Raw genomic sequence first — 16,859 nt, 5'->3', positions numbered from 1 at the left:
AGGCCCTCCTCTAAGGTTTTAACTTTGAGTAATTCCAAACTCTTGCCTTTGTACTCTTAGCCCAAGGAGTTATAGATGCTTCTTGCTGTCTGTTGCTGCCTCCATGATATCTTAGAGTTTTCTTTTTACCCTTACAGTTATCTAGTTAACAATTTATTCCTAGTTAACTGTTCTAACCATTCTTTATATTAAATTCTCTCTGTCAGTGACTGATGTGGTTTCTCTCTCATTGCCTGGACCCTGACTGATACAGAAACTGGTACTAGGAGTGGCCCCAGGAAAAAGACCCCAAAAGGTGGGATTAGGAAATCAGGTTGGCTGTGTCTTTGGGTTTGAATGTGCTGAGCTCCTTGCCAATGAGAATGTGATGCTACTGATCCATAGCATGCTGTGGCATCATAATTAATGAAATCATCGCCTGTGGTTATTTGTGATGAAGTGCCAACCGAAGCAAGTGTCTTGGGGGCCCAAGTGGTGGTTGCACTAACTGTTACGGCAGTGATAATGACTATAGGTACTATGATATGGGACCGATTCTTCCAGTTGCATCATAGGTCTTGCAGGAAAAAAAAAAAAAAAAAAAAAGACCAGCTCAAGTCTTTTTTTTTTTTTTTTTTTTTTTTTTTTTTTGAGACGGAGTCTTGCTCTGTCGCCCAGGCTCGAGTGCAGTGGCCGGATCTCAGCTCACTGCAAGCTCCGCCTCCCGGGTTCACGCTATTCTCCTGCCTCAGCCTCCGGAGTAGCTGGGACTGCAGGCGCCCGCCACCTCGCCCGGCTAGTTTTTTTGTATTTTTTAGTAGAGACGGGGTTTCACCGTGTTAGCCAGGATGGTCTCGATCTCCTGACCTCGTGATCCGCCCGTCTCGGCCTCCCAAAGTGCTGGGATTACAGGCTTGAGCCACCGCGCCCGGCCCAGCTCAGGTCTTTAAACTCTCAGCTGAACTCATGGTCAGAGAACTGTAGGGCTTCTCTGATAGCCATAAAAGAATCCCATTTCCAGTAGCCACCAGACTGATTTGCTACAAATAAAACATGAAAATTGTGCATGTTGCAGAATTCCATCAGCTGAATTCAGTTTAACTAAGTCTCTCCTGTGATTCAGAAGGAGTAGGACCCTGAAACTTGGAATGAGGACATCTGATTTGACTCAGACAAATGTGAAAATCTTAGATTTATCTTTCTCTCTGAGCTTCTCTTGCTAGTAGAAGCATCTTGTTGACTTGTGTCTCAGAAGTCGAGGCTTCCCTTGCTTGAAAAGCTTGTAATAACTTCTGGGGCAGGATATATACCTTGCAAAGATATGCCATTCTCCCCAAGATCCACCCAAGCCACCCCTCGTTGCCACCAGATCCACAACTAGGATGCAATCTCAGCATTCTCCAAGGAGGCGAGTATAAAATCTTACAGAAGGAAATAACTTATATACCACAATCATTTCAAGATTTTTCTGACATATAGACAGAAATCTGGGGAATACACATGGGAGTGGATTCTTAGAATGTTAAACCTATGAGGATGAAATAAAACACAGGACTGAGCCAAATGTATTGATGTGTATGCACTTGTCAGAGATTCTGAATTTAAAGTGTTACCTCACAAAGCTACAAGTGGCTCTAATGACTTACTTACTTGGTTGGTTGACGGAAAATCTGACTTAATGTTACTTCTGTTATTTTATTTTATTTATTTATTTATTTTTGAGACAGGGTCTTGCTCTGATGCCCAGGCTGGTACAATTTCACCTCACTGCAGCCTCGACTTCCCAGGCTCAAGCAAGCCTCCTGCCTCAGCCTTCTGGGCAGTTGGGACTATAAGCGTGTGCCACCATACCCAGCTAATTTTTTTTTTTTTTTGGATGGAGTTTTGCTATTGTCCCCCAGGCTGGAGTGCAATGGCACAATCAGTTCACTACAACCTCCGCCTCCCAGGTTTAAGCAATTCTCCTGCCTCAGCCTCCCAAGTAGCTAGGATTACAGGCGTGCACCATCATGCCTAATTTTTGTATTATCAGTAGAGACAGGGTTTCACCATGTTGGCCAGGCTGATCTCAAACTCCTGACCTCAGATGATCCACCCGCCTTGGCCTCTCAAAGTGTTGGGATTATAGGTGTGAGCCACTGCGCTCAGCCACTCCCAGCTAATTTTGGTATTTTCTGTAGAGACAGGATTTTGCCATGTTCCCTGGGCTGGTCTCGAACTCTTGGGCTCAGGCGATCCACCTGCCTCAGCCTCTCAAAGTTCTGGGATTATAGGTGTGAGCCACTGTGCCCAGCTGGTACCTATGTTTAGTGAGGCTAAGATGGGAGGAATTCACTGGAGAGGACAAAATTCAAAGGACCAGAGAGAAAAGAATGTTGTAATAAATTTATCATATGTGAACTTGGTGTCCTCTGTGTCTCCCAAGAGGGCCCAGAGGACACTCTGTTCACCACAACATTGAGAAATGTATTGGTGACGGGAGCATCTGCATTCTCAGAAAGCTCTGTGGGGACTCTGTGATTCAAAAATGATGGTTGGAAATTCTGTCATTGAGATGGGCTCCCTAATTTCAGTGGAGACGAGAGGATCTCAGAGTATCAGAGGCCAAGTAGTAGTGCTTAACCGACAAAGACAAGGTAGATGCATTTGCCATCAAAAGCAGTAGAGTCTTTGTAAGAATCTAGTGGCCCGAAATATGATTTGAATCACCAACAATGGGGAGTCATGGCCTCTTATCCAGTTTTTAGACCTAAGTCAGCTAACAGACCTGGAGCCCCTTGATTGAAAGGGAGGCCAAGTCCCCTTAAGAAAGAACCCAGCAACACTGCCAAAATATATATGGTAAATTTTACCTCCAATTTTCTTCATAACATCTATAACCCCTCACTAGAGCAACTGTACAGTGGGGAAAAGGAAATATCCAGACCTTTAGGGGATTACTAAATATTGGCTCTGAACTGATGCTGATTCCTGGGGACCCAAAATGTCGCTGTGACCTATCAGTTAAAGTAGGGGCTCTTGGTGGTCTCTTTGGACATATCTTGGGGTTATCTCCCAAGTTCCTGAATTTATAATTGGAATTGACGTATTTAACAACTAACATGGGTTCAGTTGACTCTCTGACCCATAGAGTAAGGGCCATTATGGTAGGAAAGACCAAGTAGATGCCTCTGGGACTTCCCCCTCTATGAAGACAGCAAACTAGAAGTAAACTGCATACCTGGGTGTTGTGAATTGAACTGTGACCGCCCCCCCCCACCTCCCACAAATCCATATGTTGAAGCCCTAAACCTCCAGTGTGACTGTATCTAGAGATAGGGCCTACCCTAATCCAACAGGACTTGGGTCTCTATAAAAAGAGAAAGGGGCCGGGCACGGTGCTTCACCCCTGTAATCACAGCACTTTGGGAGGCTGAGGCAGGTGAATCACTTGAGGTTAGTAGTTCAAGATCAGCCTGACCAATATGGTGAAACCCGGTCTCTACTAAAAAATATAAAATTAAGGCCGGGCGCGGTGGCTCACACCTGTAATCCCAGCACTTTGGGAGGCCGAGGCGGGCAGATCACGAGGTCAGGAAATCCAGACCATTCTGGCTAACAGGCTGAAATCCCATCTCTATTAAAAATACAAAAGGCCGGGCACGGTGGCTCACACCTGTAATCCCAGCACTTTGGGAGGCTGAGGCGGGCGGATCACCTGAGGTTCGGAGTTCGAGACCAGCCTGACCAACATGGAGAAACCCTGTCTTTACTAAAAATACAAAATTGGCTGGGCATGGTGGCACATGCCTATAATCCCAGCTACAAGGGAGGCTGAGGCAGGAGAATCGCTTGAACCTGGGAGACGGAGGTTGCGGTGAGCCGAGATCGTGCCATTGCACTCCAGCCTGGGCAATAAGAGTGAAACTCCGTCGGCCGGGCGCGGTGGCTCAAGCCTGTAATCCCAGCACTTTGGGAGGCCAAGACGGGCGGATCACGAGGTCAGGAGATCGAGACCATCCTGGCTAACACGGTGAAACCCCGTCTCTACTAAAAATACAAAAAACTAGCTGGGCGAGGTGGCGGGCGCCTGTAGTCCCAGCTACTCGGAAGGCTGAGGCAGGAGAATGGCGTGAACCCGGGAGGCGGAGCTTGCAGTGAGCTGAGATCCGGCCACTGCACTCCAGCCTGGGAGACAGAGCAAGACTCCGTCTCAAAAAAAAAAAAAAAAAAGAGTGAAACTCCATCTCAAAAAAAAAAAAAAAAAAAAAAAATTAGCCAGGAGTGGTGGCATGCACTTGTAGTCCCAGCTACTCGGGAGGCTGAGGCAGGAGAATCGCTTGAACCTAGGAGGTAGAGGTTGCAGTGAGCCAAGATCACGCCACTGCACTCCAGCCTGGGCGACAGAGCAAGACTCCATCTCAAAAAAAAAAATTATATATATATATAAATAGCCGGGCATGGTGGCACATGCGTGTAATCCCAGCTATTTGGGAGGCTGAGGCAGGAGAATCGCTTGAACCCAGGAGGCAAAGGTTGCAGTGAGCTAAGATTGCACCATTGCACTCCAGCCTGGGCAACAAGAGCGAAACTCTGTCTCAAAAAAAAAAAAAAAAAAAAACAAGAAAAAAAGAAGAGGAAGAAACACTCAGAGTATCTGTGTACAGAAAAAAGGCCATGTGAAAACAGAGTAAGAAGGCTGTCATCTGCAAGCCATAGAGAGATCTCACCATAAACCAACCTTGATCTTGGACTTCCAGCCTCTAGAACTGTGACAAAATAAATTTCTGTTCTTCATACCACCCAGCCTGTGGCATTCTGTTCTGGCAGTCCTAGCTGACTAATACGTTGGGGGAGTTGCAGATTTTAGTGTCACCATCAAAGATTGAAAGATGCTAAGGTGATGTCATTTTCCTATTTAACACACATGTTTGGACAATGAATAAGGCAACTGGATCTTGGAGAATGGAAGTAGTCCCAGATACTCAGGAGGCTGAGGCAGGAGGATTGCTTGAGTTCAGGAGTTCTGAGCTATACTGCATTATTCTGATTGGGTGTCTGCACTAAGTTTGGCATCAATATGGTGATCTCCTGGGAGTGAGGGGCCACCAGTTTGCCTAAGGAGGGGTGAACCAGCCCAAGTCAGAAATGGAGCAGGTCAATACTCCTGTGATGATCAATCCTGAGACAGCACCTGTGAATAGCCACTGCACTTGAGCCTGGGCAACATAGCAAGACCATGGTGCTTGTCATAAAAAAAAAGTGGCCAAGCGCAGTGACTCACACCTGTAATGCCAGCACTTTGGGAGGCTGACACAGGAGGATCACTTGAGCCCAGGAGTTCAAGACCACCCTGGGCAACATACGGAGATCCTGTCTCTACAAAAAATTTAAAAAGTAGTCAGGCATGGTGGTATACACCTGTAGTCGCAGCTACTTGGGAGGCTAAGGTGGCAAGATTGTTTGAGCCCAGGAGGTCGAGGCTACATTGATCCATGTTCGTACCACTGCACTCCAGCCTGGGCAACAGAGAAGACCCTGTCTCCAAAAAAAAGTATAATAAATTTTATCAAAAAATAACTCCAATTACAGCTGCTGTTCCAGTTGTAGCAGTGCACCTGGCATTTGGTGTTCAGCTGTTGACCTGGCACATGATTTTTTTCCTCCATATAGTTTGTAAGAAATACCAGAAGCCACTGGGCACAATGACTCATGCCTGTAATCCCAACACTTTGGGAGGCCAAGGCAGGCGGATCACCTGAGGTCAGGAGTTCGAGACCAGCCTGACCAACATGGAGAAACCCTGTCTCTACTAAAAATACAAAATTAGCTAGGAGAGGTGGTGCAGGCCTGTAGTCCCAGCTACTTGGGAGGCTGAGGCAGGAGAATCGCTTGAACGTGGGAGGCGGAGGTTGCGGTGAGCCAAGATCGCGCCATTGCACTACAGCTTAGGCGACAAGAGTGAAACCCCATCTCAAAAAAAGAAAGAAAGAAAGAAGGCGGGGCACAGTGGCTCACACCTCCCAGCACTTTGGGAGGCTGAGGCAGGCAAATCACAAGGTCAGGAGTTCGAGACCAGCCTGGCCAACATGGTGAAATGCCCGTCTCTACTAAAAATACAAAAAATTAGCTGGGCATAGTGGTGGGCGCCTGTAATCCCAGCTACTTGGGAGGCTGAGGCAGGAGAATCGCTTGAACGTGGGAGGCAGAGGTTGCAGTGAGCTGAGATCTCGCCACTGCACTCCAGCCTGGGTGACAGTGCAGTGAGACTCCATCTCAAAAAAAGAAAAAAGGAAGGGAGGGAGGGAGGGAGGGAGGGACGGAGGGACCAGGAGCCATTTGCTTTTACATTTTAGAGCCCAAAGTACGCTTGCACAGTCTTGCCTCAAGTTTGTGTCAACTCCTTGGTTCTCTGTCATAATGTAGTCCACAGAGACCTTGATTATCTTGACCTAGCACGTAACAAAGAAGTAGAAAGTACTTTTAGATGCCTTAGTAAAATGTGAAATAAAGAATGGGAGGGAAATACAACAAAAATTCATGGGCCTGCTACTTCAGAGAACTATCTGATGGTCCAAAATTCTGTAAATTATCTGGGCACGGTGGCTCACACCTGTAATCCCAGCACTTTGGGAGCCCAAGGTAGGTGAATCACTTGAGATCAGGAGTTCGAGACCAGCCTGGCCAACATGGTGAAACTCTGTCTCTACTAAAAATATAAAAATTAGCTGGGTGTGGTGGCACATGCCTGTAGTCCTAGCTACTTGGAAGGCTGAGGGTCTTGCTTGAACCTGGGAGGCAGAGGTTGCAGTGAGCCAAGATCATGCCACTGCCCGCCAGCCTGGCAACAGAGCAAGACTGCCTCAAAAAAAAAAAAGTAATAATTATAGGCCAGGCATGGTGGTTCACGCCTGTAATCCCAGCACTTTGGGAGGCCAAGGTGGGTGAGTTGCTTGAACCCAGGAGTTCAAGACCAGCCTGGACAACATGGTGAAACCCTATCTCTACCAAAAAAATTTTTTTAATTATATAATAAATATAAGATAAATATATTTATAAATAATTTGTAGTTATACATACACATATATGAATATATAAATACATGTATATAATTTTCTCTTCTCCTTCCTTTTATTATTTTATGCAAATTTTATTTAACTTTACAATTCAGTTTTAAGTAACAGTGTTTCCAGACAGGAATGCGACTGATTTTGAGGAGTTATTAACATATCCCAGAGATAAATACAATGACTTGAGATTCCGCATTTCTGGCCAGGCGCTGTGGCTCATGCCTGTAGTCCTAGCACATTGGGAGGCTGAGGTGGGCAGATCAGTTGAGGTCAGGAGTTCCAGACCAGCCTGGCCAACATGCTGAAACCCCATCTCTATTAAAAATACAAAAATTAACTGGGCGTGGTGGCAGATGCCTGTAATCCCAGCTGCTCAGGAGGCTGAGGCAGGAGAATTGCTTGAGCCCATGAGGCGGAGGTTGCAGTGAGCTGAGATCACGCCATTGCACTCTAGCCCGGGCAACAGAGTGAGACTCATCTCAAAAAAAAAAGAAGAAGAAGGCCGACATGATGGCTCATGCCTGTAATCCCAGCACTTTAGGAGGCCAAGGCGGGCAGATCATGAGGTCAGGAGTTTGAGACCAGCATGGCCAATATGGAGAAACCCCATCTCTACTAATAATACAAAAATTAGCTGGGCGTGGTGGCACACACCTGTAGTCCCAGCTGTTCAGGAGGCTGAGTCAGAAGAATCGCTTGAACCCAGGAGGCAGAGGTTGCAGTGAGTCAAGATCAGGCCACTGCACTCCAGCCTGGGTGACAGAGTGAGACTCTGTCTAAAAGAAAAAGTCAGCCAGGCTTGGTGGCATGTGCTTGTAGTCCCAGCTATTTGGGAGGCTGAGGCAGGAGAATCACTTCAACCTAGGAGGCAGAGGTTGCAATGAGCCGAGATCACACCACCGCACTCCAGCCTGAGTGACAGAGCGAGACTCTGTCTCCAAAAAAAAAAAAAAGAGATTCCGCAATTCTTCATTTTGGTGGAGTGGGTGAGAATGTACTTGTACAAAAGATAGTTGCATAGTTGTGCCTTGTTAGGTGGAAGACTAGAGTTGCCTTGTTGTATGGAGGTTCAAAAACGTAGACGCAGGCCGACAGCGGTGGCTCACTCCTGTAGTCCTAGTACTTTGGGAGGCCAAGGTGGGTGGATCACAAGGTTAGGAGTTCGAGACCAGCCTGGCCAACATGGTGAAACCCCATCTCTACTAAAAATACAAAAATTAGCCAGGTTTGGTGGTGAGCACCAGCTGCTCGGGAGGCTGAGGCAGGAGAATCGATTGAGCCCAGGAGGCAGAGGTTGCAGTGAGCTGAGATTGCACCATTGCACTTCAGCCTGGGAGATAGGTCAAGACTCTGTCTCAAAAAAAAAAAAAATGTAGAGGCAAGTGCATGTGGATGCTGAGTAGCCAAAGAGGTGGACTGTGCCCAATATTATTACCTGAGCTCCAAACCGGCCTGTCTATACTCAGCTTTGAGTTACTGAGGCTAGGGCTCTGTAAGACACACTTCTGCTTTACCAGCTACATCTGTTTGGCTCTGCTAATGGGCACTAGAGGGAGACCGCAGAGCTGGAAGAGACGAAGATATTGGCTCCTTCTATTACTTTCAGTTCCTATGAGAGTGAACCTAACAGTGCTCCTTCACCCTGACAGAAGTAGTACTTTTCTGCAGTAGAGCCTAATTTAGTTTGCAGGTATTTCCGATTGCAGAACCAAGTTTATCATGGCTCGCCTCAAAGACACCAGCATTGCTGTGTGCGGTGGCATGCACCCATAGAATCAACTAGTCAGGAAGCTGAAGGGAAGGATAGCTTGAGCCCAGGAGTTCGAAGCTGGTAGTGTGCTAAGGTCATGCCTATAAATAGCCACTGCCCTCTAGGTTGGGCAACATAGCAAGATCCCATCTCTTTAAAAAAAAAATCATCTGGTTGGCACTCTTCCTCTTCCTTAGTTTCTACTCTAAGCTTCTAATTTGTAATAATTCCAACCTATTTTCTTTCTTCCCTCAGCCAAGGAGTTCTTAACTGCTTCCTGCTGTTACTGCCTCTGTGATACTGTAACCTTTCAGTTATCCTGGGCTCAAGCAATCTTCCCACATCAGCCTCCTGAATAGTTGGGACTACAGATGCACACCACCAGGCCTGGATATTTTTTTTTTTTTTTTTTGAGACGGAGTCTCGCTCTGTCGCCCAGGCTGGAGTGCAGTGGTGCGATCTCGGCTCACTGCAAGCTCCGCCTCCCAGGTTCATGCCATTCTCCTGCCTCAGCCTCCCAAGTAGCTGGGACTACAGGCGCCGGCCATCACACCCGGCTATTTTTTTTTTTTTGTATTTTTAGTAGAGACGGGGTTTCATTGTGTTAGCCAGGATGGTCTCGATCTCCTGACTTCGTGATCTGCCCGTTTCGGCCTCCCAAAGTGCTGGGATTACAGGCGTGAGCCACTGCACCCGGCCCAGGCCTGAATAATTTTTAAATTTTTTTTTTTTTTTTTTTTTTTGAGGCGGAGTCTCGCTCTGTCGCCCGGACTGGAGTGCAGTGGCCAGATCTCAGCTCACTGCAAGCTCCGCCTCCCAGGTTTCCGCCATTCTCCTGCCTCAGCCTCCCGAGTAGCTGGGACTACAGGCGCCGGCTACCTCGCCCAGCTAGTTTTTGTATTTTTAGTAGAGGCGGGGTTTCACCGTGTTAGCCAGGATGGTCTCGATCTCCTGACCTCGTGATCCGCCCGTCTCGGCCTCCCAAAGTGCTGGGATTACAGGCTTGAGCCACCGCGCCCGGCCAATTTTTAAATTTTTTGTAGAGACATAGTATCCCTGTGTTGCCCAGGCTAGTCTTGAATCCCTGGATTCAAGCAATACTCCCACCTTGGCCTTCCAAAGTGGTGGGATTACAGTTGTGAGCCACCACACCCGGCCCTAACTTTTTATATAGATTGACAATTATTTATTTATAATTTTATTTTGCTCAAGGAACTCAGTTCAAGTAATTCTTTTTCTTTTTTTTTTTTTTTGAGACAGAGTCTCGCTGTGTCGCCCAGGCTGGAGTGCAGTGGCGAGATCTCGGCTCACTGCAAGCTCCGCCTCCCGGGTTCACGCCATTCTCCTGCCTCAGCCTCCAGAGTAGCTGGGACTATAGGCGCCCGCCACCACGCCTGGCTAGTTTTTTTGTATTTTTAGTAGAGACGGGGTTTCACCATGTTAGCCAGGATGGTCTCGATCTCCTGACCTCGAGATCCACCCGCCTCGGCCTCCCAAAGTGCTGGGATTACAGGCTTGAGCCACCGCGCCCGGCCTTTTTTTTTTTTTTTTTTTGAGACAAGGTCTAGAGGGCAGTGGTGGGATCATGGCTTACTGCAACATCCACCTCCCAGGCTCGTTGTATTTTTTTTAATAGAGATAGGATTTCACCATGTTGTCCAGGCTGCAAATAATTCTTTTTTTTTTTTTTTCTTTGAGAAAGAGTCTCACTCTGTTGCCCAGGCTGGAGTGCAGTGGCACGATCTCGGCTCACCACAACCTCCGCCTCCAGGGTTCAAGCAGTTCTCCTGCCTCAGCCTCCCCAGTAGCTGGGACTACAGGTGTGTGCCACCATGCCCGGCTAATTTTTGTATTTTTAGTAGAGATGGGGTTTCACTACGTAGGCCAGGCTGGTCTCGAACTCCTAAACTTGTGATCCTTCCGCCTTAGCCTCCCAAAAGTGTTGGGATTACAGGTGTGAGCCACTGTGCCTGGCCACTTCTTTATAGTAAATTATTTCTGTTCAAACAACTGGGATGGTTTCTGTCTCCTGACTAGAGTCTGACTGATTCAGACCCCAATAGTGGCCAACCATATCCTACTCTGACTCTTTCCAACTCTTCCCTTATAGTTGCAGGGTGGGTGGGCATAGCATCTACCTTCCACATTATTGAAGATGACAATTTCACCAAATATTTTGCTACAGCATAATAGAGATCTCCAGCCATCCAGCCTGCTTTACCTAATCCAATATATGGCACTGAATTAAAGATCAGGCAGTAACCTACTGCCTGGCCATTAATTCAGTGCCATATATGTGTGTTTTTATTATATCAACATCCCACTCCTGATACAACTTTCTGTATTAATAAGGATCAGTTAATTGCTGTAGTAAACAACCTCTCAAATTGATTGGCTTATACAACAAGACTGTATTTCTTGCTCTTCTCAGTGTTTAATATGTTAGTCATAGTAAAGGAAAGTTCTGCTCTGCACAATTATGCAGGGACCCAAGTTCCTTCCATCTTGTGGCTCCACCCTCTTCTAGGGTCTCAGAATCTCCTCTACTCTGCTAGCAGATAGGAAGGAGAGCAAGGATCAGCACCTGGGAGTTTTATGGGCCATCCTGGGAGTAGCATCTGTCACTTCCACTAGCTAGAATTCATTCGCATGACCACATCTGTCTGTTAAAGAAGCTGGGAACTATAGGTATTGGTGAGTACAAGACGTTTATACTACATTAAATGGCTCATTGGTGACATTGAAGATAAGTTTTAGGGGAGTGATGTAAACAGGGACCAAATTGTAAAAAGTTAGGAAATCATAGGGTATAAGGGGTTTTGCCATGATGCCCAGGCTGATCTCGAACTCCTGATCTCAAACCATCTGCCTGTCTCAGCTTCCCAAAGTGCTGGGATGGCAGGCATGTGCCACCATGCCCAGCCTGGTAGCAACTCTTTAATATGATCCTAATGATAATAAGAAAGATAAACCTGAACTAAGGTGAGAATGTAGCCAACCATGGGAAGCTCCATTGGGTTTTTTAGGGTTTTCTTTTCTTTTTTTCTCAAGACGAAGTCTTGCTGTGTCTCCCAGGCTGGAGTGCAATGGCATGATGTCGGCTCACTGCAATCTCCGCCTCCCAGGTTCAAGCAATTCTCCTGCCTCAGCCTCCCGAGTAGCCGGAATTAGAGGTGCATGCCACCACGCCCAGCTAATTTTTTTGTATTATTTTAGTAGAGATGAGGTTTCACCATGTTGGCCAGGCTGGTCTCGAACTTCTGACCTCGTGATCCACCCGCCTTGGCCTCCCAAAGTGCTGGGATGTGAGCCACCATGTCCGGCCTTTTTTTTTTTTTTTTTGAGACAGGGTCTCGCTCTGTCACCAGGCTGGAGTGCAGTGGCATAATCATAGCTCACTGCAGCCTTGACTTCCTGGACTCAGGCAAACCTCCCACCTCAACCTTCCAAGTAGCTGGAACTACAGGTGCCTGCCACCACATCCAGCTAATTTTAAATTATTTTTGTAGAGATGGCATCTCGTAATGTTGCTGAGGCTGGTCTTGAACTCCTGGGTTCAAGCAATCCTCCCGCCTTGGCCTCCCCAAATGCTGACATTATAGATGTGAGCACTGTGCCCAGCCTTGCTTTTTAATTGATATAGAATTGCGCATGTGTTTGCAGTATCAGTGAACAGGAAGAGAGATAGGACATGAGTTTGGAGTTCTATTAGGCTTAAATAAATAAATAAAATGGAGTTCCATCAGCCTTACTTAAAAAAAAAAAAAAAAAAGGAGGCCAGGAGCGGTGACTCACGCCGGTAATCCCAACACTTTGGGAGGCAGAGATGGGCAGATCACCTGAGGTCAGGAATTTGAGACCAGCCTGGCCAACATGGTGAAACCCCGTCTCTACTAAAAATACAAAAATTAGCCGGGCGTGGTGGCACGTGCCTATAATCCCAGCTATTTGGGAGGCTGAGGCAGAAGAATCACTTGAACCCAGGAGGCAGAGGTTGTAGTGAGCGGAGATCATGCCATTGCACTCCAGCCTGGGTGACAAGAGCGAAACTCTATCTCAAAAAAATAAAAAATAAAATTAAAAAAGGATATGAGTGGAGGGTTGGCCATGGGCAGAAGGAGGTCTACATCTTCTAAGATAAGAAGAAGGGATAAAGAAAGGATAGATGCAAATAAAGAGAAATTATGAGATAGGAGGAGGTAAACTGAAAATCAAGTAGAATTGCTTTGGTTTCTATAAAGTGACAAGAAAAAAGAAAAGGTTTCAGGTTGCAAGAAGACCCAGTTAAGGTGGGACCACAGGAATCTGTACTGGAACCAGTATGTCTAGTTTTGTGACTTTGTTCCACAGCCAAGGAGCAAAAAGGGAGGAAGCTCACCATGTGGTTCACTCAAGGTGGGGCTCATCAAATTGAGAGCCTGTGGCACCAAAGGCACAGCTGAGCAGCCTTTGGCACATATATCAATTATTGATCCTTAAGGTCACTGTTGTTGGCTTCCTGCTCCTCTCCATTGTATAATTTTACTTCCTTTTTTACTTTCTCCTAGTCTCCAGTTCTCTTTTTCCTTACACTTTTCCTTAGGTTTTACAGTAACCCCAGTGTGACAGACACACCCTAAGCTAACCCCCAATGATTCCTGCCTCCTGGTATTTAAGTCTTGTGTGATTCCCTTTTCTTGAGTGCAGATGGCTCCTGTGCCTTGCTTTCATGGGAGATGGCAATGATGATGGGATGTCACTCTGTCACATATATAGTAAGTTATATAAAACTCTGTCTTCACAGTCTGGAGCTAGAGACCCTCATTGTCAGTTTCAAGAAATTAAGTGGCTATGTAGGAGAAACCTGCATGGCAAGGAAATGTGATAATCTCTAGGAACTGCAGGTGGCTTTTGGATCCTGAGGGAGGCCTCCAGCGGACACCCAGCAAAAATCCCAGGCCCTCCTCAATTATACAGTTGCAAGGAAATTAATTCTGCCAATAACTCAAATGGGCTTGCAAGTGGATTCTTCCCCAGCTGAGTTTCCAGATGAGAATGCAGCCTGATTACAGCCTGATTGCAGCCTTGTGAGACTAAGCAGAAGACCCAGCTAAGCTGTTCCTGGGCTCCTGACTTGGAACCTGTTAGATAATGTTTGGTTTTTTGGTTTTTTTTAGATGGAGTCTCACTCTGTCACCAGGCTGGAGTGCAATGGCACGATCTCGGCTCACTGCAACCTCCACCTCCCGGGTTCAAGCAATTCTCCTGCCTCAGCCTCCCCGGTAGCTGGGACTACAGGCGCGGGGCCACCATGCCCAGCTAATTTTTTTTATTTTTAGTAGAGACGGGGTTTCACCATGTGGCCAGGATGGTCTCTCTTGACCTCGTGATCCGCCCACCTCGGCCTCCCAAAGTGCTGGGATTACAGGCGTGAGCCACTGCGCCTGGCCAATAATGTTTGTTTTAAGCCTTAAATTTGTGGTAACTTGTTACACAACAGTAGAAAATGAATACACCCAGAATTCCTGAAAAAACACTGGGGCTCTCAGGTATGACCCCTACATTATGTGCTACCTAGGAAACTCTGGGCCTGGGCCCAGGACACAGAACTTGGTGAACGAGGCCAGAGGGTGTGCCACACACCCACAGTGGGCACTCTGGACTTCAAGGTAGAAGAGGCCCTGGCTTTCAAAGCAAATCGTGTACCCCACACCCCCGCGCCTGCCTGCCTCTGCAAATGCCTGTTAGTTCGGCCCTCAGAGATGGGCGAAGCCTGAGGAATCACAGACTGCCAGAAGTAGATCATGAAGTCCACCACCTGAATCTCAGCACTTGGCACAGTGCCTGGTACACAGTGGACGCCCAACAAACGGCTTGCTCGGAGAACAGAAAGAGCCCTCGAGTGGGCGTCTGCTGGCCCCCTCTTTGTGCAGAAGGGAAAAGGGAGACTGGGAGCGCCGCGGACCTGCGGGTCTCCGCCGCGGGTCAGGGCTGGTCCTCCTGCCGAGCGCCATCCCGGGCCCAGGCGGAGGGGGCGCTGCGGCGGGAGGCCACGGCGGGCGGTGGCGGCGGGCCGGGGGCGGAGCGGCGGCGGGGCCGCCCCAATGAGTGAGCGAGCGCCGCGCGCGCCGCCGCTGCCACCTCCGCTGCTCGGCCCGGTCCCGGAGCGGCCCGGCCGGCCCGCTGGGCGCGGAGCCGAGGCCCGCGGCCGGCCGCATGAAGGACTGCGAGTACCAGCAGATCAGCCCCGGGGCCGCCCCGCTGCCCGCCTCCCCGGGGGCGCGCCGCCCCGGCCCCGCCGCGCCCCCGACCCCGGGCCCCGGGCCCGCGCCGCCTGCCACCCCCGCCCCTCCTCGCTGGAGCAGCAGCGGCAGCGGCAGTGGGAGCGGGAGCGGGAGCCTCGGCCGGCGCCCACGCCGCAAGTGGGAGGTGTTCCCGGGCCGCAATCGCTTCTACTGCGGCGGCCGCCTCATGCTGGCCGGCCACGGCGGCGTCTTCGCGCTCACGCTGCTGCTCATCCTCACCACCACCGGCCTCTTCTTCGTCTTCGAGTGAGTTCCGCTGCCGCGGCGCCCCCTCCCAGCCCCCTGCCGCGCACCCGACCTTCCCAATCCCTGCTGGGCACCCCGTGCCCTCCCCTGCGCCTCCCTGGCCCTCATCCTCCCCGCCCCTTTGGGATCCTCTCGGGCCTCTTGTCTGCTCCCCTGGCCCCTGCGCACCCATCCTTCCCTGGTCCATTTGCCAGATGCCCCATCCGCGCTGGTGCTCTCCACCCTCCCAGCCGCTCCATTCTCCCTGGCCCCACCCTGGCACCTGTCTGCCTGCCACTACCAGGAGCACCACCCTCCATGCCCCTCCACGGCCCCCATCCTCGCTGTCCTCTCAGAATCTGCCCCAGGGCTCCCTGCACAGGCCCCTCCTGCTCACCCATCCCTGGACCATCTCTTGCCAACCCCCCAAGTTCTTTCTGACCCTTATAGCCCTGCCTGACCACTTCTAGATCTTGTGTGTCCTTTGGCTGTGCACACCCGCCGTAAACATCCTAGTCATCCTCTCTGCCCTCTCTGGGCCCCTCCAGGGTCCCCTCCTTTTCTCTAGTCTCAGACACCAACCCCGCTTTTGCTTCCCCTCAGCCACGCACACCCCTGGCCCAAAGGCATCTTTTCTCAAAATCTTTGGGCCTGTCGGGCCCCCTTTCCTTCTCCAGAACCTTCCTTAGGTTCTCCAGAGCTTCCTGTCCTTCCCTCAGTTCCCACCTGCCTCCACCCAGCTGGCTCCCAGGCCCCTGACCCGCCTCCTGACCACCTGGTTTTCTTTTCCTGCTCAACATTCTGGAGCGTCCCTCTGGCCTGTTCCACATCAGCAACAGCTGCAGTGCCTTGTTGTTTTTCAGGAAAGAGTTCGGAGTGCTTTTGGGCGACAGGTCATATTTGCCCCCCTAGGTTTTTGACCTCTTCATATTCCCCAGTGACCCAGGATTGACCCACACATAATCTCCATTTTATGGATGGAGGGTCATATATTTGTATTAGAAGTTTTCCACCCACCTATGAGCCACCTGCACCATGATTCCTTGCACACAACACTCACACGCCCACCCACCCACTCTTCCTTCATGAGCCCTGCTGTCCCCTCCCGACTCCCCATCCTTTGTGGTCGTTCCTCTTAATTATACAATGTAGTTAAGAACTCTTAACAGACCTAGTTCAAATCCCAGCTCCACCACCCACTAATTGTGTGACCTCAGGGCAGTCATTTCACCCCCTCAGTGCCCCAGTTTCCTCATCAGTAAAATGGGATTTATAATAGTACCCACCTTGTAAGGTTGTCCTGAGGGTGGCATGAGGTCACATGCAAGCTTTTAGCTGACTAACAAGCACACAGTGTTGGCTGCTATTAGTACTTATGTTGTCTTTATGAAAAAAGCACTTCCCAAGGGCATGTGGCCACAGTAAGGCTATCATAGAGACACCCTCCCCCAGGTACCCTTTCTAGCTGCCAGATCATGTATCTGCAACCTTGGGTTTCCCCTTGAAGCAAGGTGAAGACTTCCTATAAATTAGCTTCTCCTTTCACCCTTTTACCACACACTCTGCCCTTGT

The 16,859-nt window shown here is 49.1% G+C and overlaps 1 protein-coding gene and 1 long non-coding RNA gene across 2 annotated transcripts in view; one reads left to right on the top strand and one right to left on the bottom strand.

The window, feature by feature from the left end:
* LOC117093055 overlaps positions 1–16,859 on the bottom strand; it is a 27,806-nt gene extending 10,947 nt beyond the window's left edge. The window contains exon 1 of the long non-coding RNA XR_004441015.1: positions 16,574–16,859. This is a non-coding gene — a long non-coding RNA (uncharacterized LOC117093055). The remainder of the gene's footprint in view (positions 1–16,573) is intronic.
* The window catches only part of ZDHHC18 (zinc finger DHHC-type palmitoyltransferase 18), a 33,289-nt gene continuing 31,273 nt past the window's right edge, over positions 14,844–16,859 (top strand). Inside the window, exon 1 of the mRNA XM_033227631.1 lies at positions 14,844–15,308. Coding sequence (XP_033083522.1) covers positions 14,974–15,308 — 335 coding nt within the window. The 5' untranslated portion in view covers positions 14,844–14,973. The remainder of the gene's footprint in view (positions 15,309–16,859) is intronic.

This window comes from Trachypithecus francoisi, unplaced genomic scaffold (genome assembly GCF_009764315.1).
Source record: "Trachypithecus francoisi isolate TF-2019V2 unplaced genomic scaffold, Tfra_2.0 Lachesis_group12, whole genome shotgun sequence".
NCBI classification, from domain to species: domain Eukaryota; kingdom Metazoa; phylum Chordata; class Mammalia; order Primates; family Cercopithecidae; genus Trachypithecus; species Trachypithecus francoisi.
The sequence above is the reverse complement of the archived record's forward strand: the minus strand, read 5'-3'. Positions and strand labels throughout refer to the sequence as shown.